Source organism: Corvus kubaryi, unplaced genomic scaffold (assembly GCF_017639235.1).
Source record: "Corvus kubaryi isolate FWS band 111438036 unplaced genomic scaffold, C.kubaryi_AGA036_p1.0 split3-37173, whole genome shotgun sequence".
Taxonomy (NCBI): domain Eukaryota; kingdom Metazoa; phylum Chordata; class Aves; order Passeriformes; family Corvidae; genus Corvus; species Corvus kubaryi.
The window spans coordinates 107,983-118,877 of record NW_024582085.1 but is presented as its reverse complement, the minus strand read 5'-3'; the positions used below and the strand labels follow the sequence as shown (position 1 = coordinate 118,877).

The following is a 10,895-nucleotide window of genomic DNA, read 5'->3' as shown; positions in this document are numbered from 1 at the left end:
ATCATGATGTGGGGAAAGAAATGCTTGTGGAAGCCAGAAGTTTTATTACAAAGCAATCTGCCATTTTTATTATGGTTACCATTTGCAATTAAAATTAAGTAGCAGTTAAGATGAACGATTGAATTCTTATTTTGAATAACCTTATTTGAGTTGAAGTAAATATGCCAGTCAAAACAACAGCAGAGGTAAAACCACTTATTTTACTGTGCAAAGTTTGGACTCTAAATTGTATAGTGTTCTTCACAGTAAGCCTTAGTTTTGTTCATGTTCTTCCTAATAGTATTGCTTTCCTTCTACGACGGTGTGAGCCTCTCACTAATAGAGGGAAACATGCAGAATATTAGACACATTCTAAAGAAAAGCCCCATGGGCTTGTATATTTCAAAAAAAGTTTCTGATTAAATCAGTTCCAGTCTGAGGTGGTTCTTCTGGGGTAAACTTGTTCCAGGTAGCTGAATGTCACACAAGGAAAGCAGCAGTTCAATTGCTGTGGGATTCACAGCCCTTCAGATATCTGTGGGAATTCTGTTCCTGGAGGAGGAGCTACAGACTTGAGATGACAGCAGTGATGGGCAGGATAGCACAGGGTACCTAAAATGGCTGTATGTGCTCAGGGTTTATGGTGCCTGGATTCTACCCATCAGTCCTTCAGCTCTATTGCTGCTGAAAGGCAATCTGAAATGGTTGAAGTCTGTCAAACTAGATACTACCCAAGGACAACATGGCACTGTGCATGGGAACCTGGCAAGGTTTGGCAATTCAGTTGAATCTAGAGAAACAAAGAATTTATCTCCTATTCCACTAAATTTTTTCTTTAATCTGTTATGGATTGAACACTAGCCAGAGATAGCAAGCCAAGAACTTCACTGTTCTCATTTCAATGCTGTAAAAACATACTCAGAAATCATAGAGAGAGAGGATCACAGATCTTTCCTTTCTCTGTGGTCAGCAGAGTGTTTATAAATTCTACATGTAGTTTCAGTGTGTATTAGTTGCTCTGTTAAAAAGAGATTTATACATCAGCACATTAAGCCAAAATGCTCATGATTCACATGAGTCTATCCAGTTAATATCAGCCCTTATCCCTTTTCAGAGTGGAGTGCTTGAGAAAGAAGCTGGTTTGGCAAAATGGGAACCTTGTAAGTGACAGATAGGAAAGCTGACAGTCCATCTGGAGCAACTTGTTAGTCAGAAAATGGCAAATGTCTTTTTTTTCTACTTTTTTTACAAAAACCTGATTCCCCCTAATGGCCAGTCAAAGCCTGGTGCAGAAGGTATAATCCTCTGTGACATGATTTGGAGTTGCTGGAATACACTTGTTTTTAAAGTTTAGCTTATTGAATTCTTCTGTGATTTCCATGATTGATTTCCCTTTTGTTTCTGGAAGGAACAGGTGGATAATTATCCCTGAAGTGAAAAGTACCACCATAAAGATGAGGAAGCAGAAGTGCTTGAGTCTTTCCTGTGGGGAAGAGCAAAGTGAGAAAGAGAGCAAGATGAGCATATCTTTGCTTTAGTCACTTTCTTGGCACATTTTTTGTATTTGGGTACCAAAGTATTGTGAATTTGATAAGGAATTCTTTCCATTTTGACCTCTGACAAATATTTCAGTCTGAGTATTGGGTAAATGAGGGCCCTTCAGCTGCAAAAGTGGAGTTGGGAGAGCAGGTGCCAAGAGTGCCCTAGACTGACACAGCACTGTCACCTCTGCTGCTCATCCCCCCGCTCCCATGGCTGGCTGGAACTGAGTGCCGTGCGAGTGTCCCAGGCAGAGGCACTCACCACAATGAATGGGAAGGTTGTGGCAATCACAAAGACTCCCAGCCAGTTGAGAACTGAGCTGACCACAAAGGCAGGAGGTCTGCAGGAGAGCTTGAAAATTTCAACCCTGGTGGAAACTGTGGCACCACCTGAAAGGAAAGAAGAATAAGAATTGCTACTTGTTAATGTGTTTGGCTTCAACATTTGGATTGTTACTGTTACACAGTCAGCAAATAGATGCTACTATCATGGACTGGCATGAGTATGAGAATTGTGTAGCGACACTGAGCATGTTGCTCTTTTTTATAAAAGAAAATGTTTGTGGCATCTAATAAACTGCTAGACATCAGTTTATTAAAGTGGTAAAATACTCAAATAAACTTCTGGGGAAGTCCAAGAATTAAGTATTTGACACTTGAGAAAGCCTGACATCCTCTCATGAAAGAAGATGTGTCAGGACAGAATGACAATTATTATTGCTAAAAAGAATTCCCAGTGTGATTCTTCTAGATCACCAATGAATGATCTTCCCAGATTTACTTCCTGGGCATTTCAGTTATGTTTTGAAGTCACAGGACTTCAACTGTTTTGAGTTAGGAAAATAATTCAACCCTGCCATATGAGAAGGCAAATATTTTGAAAAATATTAGCCATTATAAAATAAAATTTAACGAGTAGCAGGCAATAAATGCTAGGAAAAACTTACTCTAAAGTAGGTCTTCTGCACTGCTGTCTATGTGGGATAAGATGTAACATTACACAACACTGAATTTAAAAGAACTCTTGCTTTTCTTTTTCTCTTTTTTTCCCTAGCATTTAAAAAAAATGTTTTACCCATCTGCTTTTGCTCTATTTTTGCTGTATTTTTCCAGTGTGTTGCTTTCCTCTTGTTAGCAAAACCCAAACCTGGTGGTACTGAATTTTATGTCCAATGAATAATTGGACTCACAATGTTTAAATGACTACAAGATTATGTTAAATGAATTTACTTATACTAGATATTGTGGAATATAATGCGGTATTTTTCTAACCCTATTAATAAGCTCACATGACTCAATTCCTTTATTTCCTTTGATTGAGAACTTACCTGGCCCAACAGCAAAGACAACTGTAAACAGGATAATGAGAGCAAGGCTGCAGTATGGCATCCAGAAGTACCAGTCCTGGGGGGAAAAAGTCCATAACAAACTTCTGGTTGAAAACTGTTAATAGCCCTGGGTGAGGAATGCTCCTTCTTTACCAGCACTGTCACCTGAAGGAAGAAATATTCAGTGTGTGGGAACCGAGAGATGTGAGTGCTTTACTCTATGGACGGAGCAGTTGAAGTCTTTGTTAGGTGAGCAGAGATGCAGGTCTGCCAGTGCAGAGCAGCCGCAAATCTCGGAAGGCTCCAATTAAACGAAGTCTGAGGAGTACTTTGGCACCCTGTGCTTCTTTGTTTTTGACCTCATAGTGCTTCCTCCGATCCTTAGAGATATGAGAAGGACAAATCACATCTTTCTTCACTTTTGTTAAGTTATAGATTTAATAACTAATACTGAAAAAGAGTTTTTCTAGATTTTTGTCAAGGAGAAATGAGACTCGATGCTTTAGGAAAAAAAGATTTCTCTCTCTTGTGTTTGAGAGCCTTCATGAATGGAACAAAACCAGAAGTCTGCTGCCACCTTGCTTCCAGGCTAATTTTACAGTGTATCTGTAGAGCTCCGGGTGAGTACTGAAAACCCAGGTGATTTGCTTCTGAAGAATCTACAGCAATGACTCAGAAGTATCATTGCTCGAGAGGCAAACCAGACTCCAGTCTGTGAACAGATAGTGGTTTCCCACAATTATCTGCAGCAAAGTTCAATTTCAAATTGACTGATGCAAAAGGTCTGGGGTTTTGTTGTTACTTGTTAAAAACAGCATGAATAGAAAAGGCCATTTTCCTAGGACTGTCTTGTGATCTGTGCTGGCTGGTGTTCGGTGCTTGCAGTCTGATGAAGCCAGGAACCAGTCTTCCAGTGTTTTATATGCTCCTTGCTAAGGTCATGGGATCATATCGAAAGGAAGGCAGGAGTACAAGAGACTACTGGCTAAGAGAGAGTTTAATCCTACATATAGACAAGCTTGATTTAAGCCTCACTTTCCTTTCTCAGTAGTGTGGTCCTGCCAGTGAGCTTTAGGTCAGAAATAGAATAGACAGAGAAATCTGCTGTGAGCAGTATTTCCTCACCTGTAGGGAGAGAGTCACGGTGATAGCAGCTAGCAGTGAACCCATGATCCAGTAGCCTCCTTTTAGGAGCACTTTCCTGCCCAGTCGCTCAATGATGGAGCTCTGAAGGACAGAAATCACATCAGTGTCAGTGCTGGAGAGCAAAGTGTGTCCCATTCCCCTGGTAATGTGACTTACACAGACTACAGCAGCTACGAGTTCGGAGAGTCCAATAGAGAGGGTCGTATAGGAGGCCATTTGTTCATCAAAGCCAGCTGCCTGGAGGACTTCAAAAGTATATAAATATATCTGGAAAAAAACCCCATAAAACAGTAAGAGAAGAAAATTACTGATTTCTTACCCAAACCTGTGTGACACTGCCCTAGATATGAGCTGCTAGTCAAGGAGCATGCATCTCAGCTTTGGAGTGATCTAGAATTCTGCACTCTTTTTGATAGTATTCACTTTATCAGAAGACAAAAATATTATAAAATGTAATTCATTTATTACTTAATTTCATAAAAGATAAAATACTGTGATAATTGGACATCCTGCTGCTACAATGCAATTAGGTTTGCAGAATCCTGATTTAGATGCTTTCAGAAGCACCCAGGTTTCTGGAAAGGTATCATGTTTTCAGAGCCCGTCCAAAAACATCATTGTAGGATTTTCTCAAGAAAGAAGAGTGCAGGTTATGGAGTCACGAGGGGGTAAAACAAACACCTTTTCAATTATCTCTGCTAGTGCTTGGAGATATGCTGAGGTGATAAAGATGCCAGTTTAAGCTGTGTTAGATTCAGCTGTATATTTCCTTTACAGATGCTGCTGCATTGTGATGTTAGAGGTAGGAGGGTCATGCAGGCAATTACAAAGCTGTGTCTTCAAAACGATCCCAGAAAAGTGCTGCTGAGAGGAAGAGCAGAGCTGCAGAAGCTGCAGAACAGGGAGCATGTTTGTTGTTAGCTTTAAGGGCAGAGTGAGCAGACTGCCATCCCAACATCTCAGGGTGCTAGGAGCCAGGGGACAAATAGCAGCAGTTGCAGCGAGCAGTCACATAAAACTGCAGATTTTGCCAGTAGAGGGTGGGCTCATTTGTAAGAGTGAGTTCCTGAGCCCTGCAATGGCTCCCAAAGGTGGCTGTTCAATGAGCCTACCTAGAGAGGAAGGTAATTCCAGCAAGGACCAAGAGCTGGGCAGAGAGATGTTATACAGAGAGCCCAGACAAGCTTTGTGGCTGCTGCTGCCCTGTAGAAGGGCTGGCAGACAGCAAGGTTTGGTCTGAGAAGCCTGAGAAAAATGGAGGAAGCTCCTGTGAGCCATGAGATCTTGGGACTTTAAGGGGGAAATACACTCAACTGCATTGATGCCACAAAGCTGAATTGTGCCGGTCAGAATAGCTGTCATGTACAGCTGCCAACGGAAAGCTGGTTCTTTCACTAGTTCCAGGACACTCAAGATCTTGGTGTTTTTCATTGTTGCCTTCTCTTTCATGATGTCATCAATCTCTGCTTGGTGTTGGCCTTCACCCCAAAGCTGCCTTATGGCTGTGGAAAAGGAGAGTGAGACCTGCCGTGTTAATTTGTCTCTGTTCCCTACGGAGTTTTCTGAGTAGGTGATAGAAGTGCCTGGCAGCCCAGTGTGCGTGGGCTGGGGCTGTGCTGAGAGGCAGAGATGTCTTATAGAGTGTTCCATACTCCTGATCCCCTCCTGCATAGTGGGACCGGCTGTGACAGAGGGGCCTAGTGGGGTGCACACTGGTTCCTTCCCTGTCCATGGGGCCACTTTTCTGCCTTCCTCCTCTCAGGGTGTGAGCAGGGTACACAGCCAACAGCCAGAGTTAAGGGTTGCCCAGTGGAGCCCTGCAGTGCAAACAGCTATTTTTCACTTATCATTTGGCATGAATCATCAGACTGACAGTGCAGGTGGTGTCAGCTGAATGCAAAAGGTTTTGTAATACACAGCTGTAGAGGGAAGTAGTTTAATGTTCTATGTGGGGACTACAACAATAATGGACTTAGTAGGTATTCACAAAGCCATGTTGGAAATGAGCAGGGAGAAGCTTTGTCCTATTTATTTCTTTCCATATGGGGAAAGAAAGCATCAAAAAATTATTCTAAGTCAAGTGAGGAACAGCAACCTGAAGCTCTCAGTTACCTTTTTTGCAGCCTTCCTGGTCTCCTGCATGCATGAGGAGATATGGTGGGGACTCTGGGAAGAAGGGAAGTGCGACCAGCTGGACCAGTGCTGGGAATCCACAGGAGGCCATCAGCATGGGCCACAGGGACTGGCTGCCCAGCAGCTCCCTGGTGGGGATAAAACGTGTGTGTAGAGTAAAAGTTCATTGCATTGGCTTTGAGGAGAGAAAGGAATGGATGGAAAAGGAGAGGAAGAAGCAAAAGGTTGAAGGGATCCAGAAATGAATTGTGTTGGTAATCAATTGCATTATACCTTTGTCCTGAAATTTGCCCCATGACTTTTCCCAACGACCAAAAGAAGGAGGAAGTAGAGTTTGCAAATCCACGTAGCTTCTTAGGGGAAATTTCTCCAACATATTGGTGATGTAGAGGAACGCAAAGACCTTGAGGTGAAGAGAGAATTATGGGAGAGAAGAAAGAAGACGTAACAAATGGAAATAAAACTGGACGTAAATAATTAAGCATTACAGAATACAGCTGTATACCTCAACCCACATACCAGACTTTTCAGGACTAGATTTTTTAACTGTTTCTACAAAAGTATTGGTTGTCTTTGCAGAGTGCAGTTTCCTGATCTTAAGAAATGTACAGTTTTCCCTTTAAAGTGTAGATGTAGCCTCATCATAAGATCTCCTGTGAGCCTTAGCGTATTTTAGAGGACACAGAGTATGCAAGTGCTGAATAACTAATCACTTTTTAGCAGTAGTTAACCCACATAATCTCAGCCTTTTCTGGCATAATGCTATTGAAGAGCTGTATGGTAGATTCATGGCAAATTATCACATGCAGTGCTATAGTCAATATTGATTTGTATGTGATTTAGATGGAGATATGAGTATTTCTTTTCTGCTATCCAGCAGTAATTTTTTTTATTTCAGACACATTTGAGGTTTCCAGTTATTAACTCAGACATGCTGAATACTAGTCTGGGAACAGAAGCTTGTTCCTCATGTGGTGGTCACAGCCCCTTTCATCTGTTCCAAATGCAACATGTTCTTCTCTTGGCTGTATGTAATGTCAAAGCAATCTCTTTTGATTGCAATGTTTTTAACAAAAATCAGGTTTTTGAATGAGGCCTGATACAGATTCTAGACCAGAACAGGGCCCCTGTGGTTAAGCTGTTCTCAAATTACAACCATAGCTCTTCAACACAACCGTATGTCAGAGAAGCAATGTACCAAATCTGGTTATTTGAAAAATAGGCATTAACTTCTAAGTTGACTCTTTAATAAGTTAAAATAGGGATCCCAGTGAATATGCAAACAATGGAAAAGCAAGTTTTGTGTAGGGGAAAAATACAAAAAAATACCAATACCGGATGTTTTTACTGCCTGTAGTCTACTTGCCAGGAGTGATTTTGGTTTATTAAGCCCAGATCTTTGTATTAGTCCCAAGGACTTACTGTTGGGGATACTCCCCTTTATGAAAATACTAGCTTTGAACCATATAATTTTCAGTACTGCCCATCAAATTTAAGAAAATACTATCAATTCTTTTTCCTTCAGAAAAACACCTTGTTTTGTGTGGTAGCAAAACATTTCTGACAGCTCTGAGTATTTATACACTTTGCAAAGCTGAATTTCATTTGGTGTCAGTGAAATTAGTAATAATTTTGCTCTTTATAGCTGGGTGTTATAGAAAATCTTCTTACAAAACACCACTGACTTTAATATTTTCTTTTCTTAGTGGAGGTTTATTATTTACTTTGAATAAAGATGTAAAATTTTGTGAGATCCTGCTGACCTGTGGGAGAAATCACTCACCTGCACTTACTCCACATAGGAAGCGTCCAATTAGAATCATCTCAAAGGACTGGGCTATTTTACTGCAGCCCATGATAGATGCTGCCACTATCATGAGCACATTGTTGCACAAGAGACATTTCTTTCTGTAAGTGCAAGAAAATGAAAAGATTTTTTTGTAACTCAGAAGGGAAATGGCACTTAATGCCATGTAGGAAGTCTTGGCTGAAGTTGTCTTGATAGTTTTGTGAAATTACGCATACATGCTCCAGGCCAAAATAAGCACTGGGTACTCTGGACCCATGGTGTGCCTTGCATGTGGCTGGACCTGGGAGTTTGGGTACACTTCTGGGTTGTGTAGGCAGAGAAAAGTCTGAAAGCTTTTCTGCACTTGAACATCCATTGTGAAACACATTATTGTAGCACCAGCAAGGATCTCAATGCTTCTGTATTTTGAGTAGCACTTCCAAGAACCCATTCTGACTTCAGCCAGGTGCTGCCTTTCCTCATTGCTGAGATTAACCCAATCTGAGTAACTGTGCCTGGTAGGACAGGCTGGCAGCACAGCTGATTAGTCCATGCCACAGGACATCGGCAGGAAGCAGGAAAATCAGCTGACACCACAGCTAAGCTGGCTGTGCTACAGCCATGGCAGTCTAAAAGTCTGTCTCATTTAAAACCTCAACTATCATTTTCTTAAGCTGAGATTCAATTGACACATTGTCTTTAAACATACATACTTGCCAAATTTGACAGTGAGGTATCTGCTTCCTGAAGAACCAAAGAGACCTCCTATACCAAAGATGGACACGGTGATAGACCACAGGAACAAGAGGTTATCCTGTTGGATGGGATAGCCATATCGCTCCAGCCAAGTTTCATTGATGAAAGCCTTAACATGCTGAGACAGAAAAAGAATTTTCGTTAACAATACCTGTGACAGCAGTGCAGGTATTTTATTATACTTACAAAATAATTTTGTTGCTTCAGCTGAAGTTACTATTTCATATAGGCTTTAAAATTATGTGTTAGCTAACAGACATAGTATAACAGAGTGTGCTATGCTCATTCTGCCATTAAAAGTTCAGTCTTTGGATTTTTTATCCTTGAAATCTGAGGAACTGAGGCATGGACTGGTACTAAAGAATAGTGTAAACAGTACTACAAAGTTCTGCAAAGGAGTTACGGATTTTCTCTCACATACCTGCCAAGAATGCCGCATTACACAGTGCCTGTTCAGTGCAATTCCTAAATACCTTTTCACTCAGAACTTAGTGCTGTGAAGCCAGAAAATAATGTTTTTCCCATAAGGTGATGTCTACAAAATAATGATGTCTTCCCTCTAGACTTTAGTGCCTTTAATGGAAGTTTTACCTGTGATCAGTGGAGAGATGCAGACATTTTTCTGGAGCGTGGCTTACTTGTTCTACTTTTCTGTGGGGATGGATAACCGTAAAAATACCAACTGAAACCACCGGAGTAGGCACACGTGCTGTAAGATTTTAGGGGAGACAGATGCCACCCTACTCAGTGTGTCTTCCGAAGAACAGTTCTATTAACAACAACTTGCAGATCTCTCTTTTCTTCTCTTTGAAACACTTTGATGTGTTTTGCTTTTCATAATAGCATAGCATAGCAAATGGGAAATGAGAGGAGAAAACTGTGATTAAACCCTTTCTGAATGCCAGAGGAGCATCCTCAGTCAGCAGCGTAGACCCCGTGTTCTCATTAACCAGTGTGTCATGTTCATCGTTGCCTACCTGAGACATGTAGGTGATAGCAGAAATTTGAAAGCCAATTTGGAATGTACCACCAATCCCCAGGACAGTGATCATTTGAAAGAGCCCCTGGTACTGTACCTGCAGAAGTAGAACAAAATCTTCTTAAGGTTGTAGCCACATCAGGCTATTCTCACCATGTGTCTTTCATTCTCCAGAAACATGTCATTTGTTCAGGGGATTTTCAGGTAGGAATGTTCCCTCTGCTTGCCCTGGCGTGAGATGTCCATCCTCCTGTGATTTCCCTACATCCTACTCAAGGAAGTACAGCTTCCACAAACATCTTTGTCAAGGCACCACAGCTGCTAGCAACCAGTCCTGTTCCCTGCTACTCAAAACCTCTGCCTGCCATGTCTTGCACTAAATAATCAATTGTGTTTAACAATGCACTTTTTTTTGTCAGGTAAGCAAAGCAAATTATGTTTGTAGTTAAACAAATATTTTCCAGTCAATTAAAACATTTGACACATTAGCATATTGATAAAAATATGACAAAGATGGATGGCAGAACACATGAAGTGCTGTAATACCTCAAAATAGTGGGCAGAACCACTTCCAAGATGCCTGTAGTGAATGGAAGCCTTGTTGTTCTTAGCAAGATACTGATTTTGTTTTCCTTTTCCTTTTGTAGCACACAAAAATGTCACAGATGTAAATACCCCACCAAGTACTTACCAGGTTTGATAGGAAGCCGGTCATCTCTGGCTGAGGGCTGATTGTCCGGTGTGTGATGTGTCTTTGTCATTACAGCCTTGTGTTCCTCTGTCTCCTGCCTGCTGGTACTGCAGTGGGAATTTGGCTTCAGGAATCAGAGTTAAATTTTTACTATTTACTCTTCACTCACTTACATTTACTTCGACTGGCTAAAGTTAACACTGCCAGATTAAATATTTCAGGAAATAATTACATCTAGTCCAGTTTGCAGGGGGAAAGTTTCAAAGCAGAGGAAATTTGCATCTGGGGACTAGTGAGGGCTTTGGGAAGGGAAAAAAGAAAAGTTCAGGCAAAACAATGCAAACAGTTTTCCAGGAACAGTAAAATGCTGTGATACAGGCTGGTGCATGTATCTGCCATAATCGATAGAAAGCAAAAAGCAGCTGGTACAAGGTTTAGGTACTGTTATTTATTAATAAGTAAAGTATGTGGTGTTCTTTTTCAGATTCTTTGATACAGTAAATATTGTAATTAGAAGAAAAATAGACAAATTTCAAAGCCTAATTTTGCTGTT

General features: G+C 41.1%; 1 protein-coding gene across 4 annotated transcripts; it reads right to left on the bottom strand.

Annotated features, from left to right (window-relative positions):
* Positions 1-40: 40 nt before the first annotated feature.
* Positions 41-10,647, bottom strand: LOC121658348 (solute carrier family 2, facilitated glucose transporter member 11-like). 4 transcript variants are annotated; one of them, XM_042015198.1, is made up of 12 exons: positions 10,343-10,495; positions 9,650-9,748; positions 8,630-8,790; positions 7,911-8,035; positions 6,401-6,530; positions 6,107-6,255; positions 5,309-5,496; positions 4,151-4,261; positions 3,974-4,075; positions 2,849-2,924; positions 1,783-1,910; positions 41-1,462 (listed from the first exon to the last, which is right to left on the bottom strand). In XM_042015198.1, the coding sequence occupies exons 1-12, from the start codon at positions 10,364-10,366 to the stop codon at positions 1,256-1,258; spliced, it is 1,500 nt and encodes a 499-aa protein (XP_041871132.1). In that variant the 5' UTR covers positions 10,367-10,495; the 3' UTR covers positions 41-1,255. The 4 variants fall into 4 exon arrangements, with proteins under 4 accessions (XP_041871132.1, XP_041871133.1, XP_041871135.1 ...); XM_042015201.1 differs by having other exon boundaries at positions 1,372-1,462; positions 2,849-3,013; positions 10,343-10,501; XM_042015199.1 differs by lacking the exon at positions 9,650-9,748 and having other exon boundaries at positions 10,343-10,498.
* Positions 10,648-10,895: the final 248 nt, after the last annotated feature.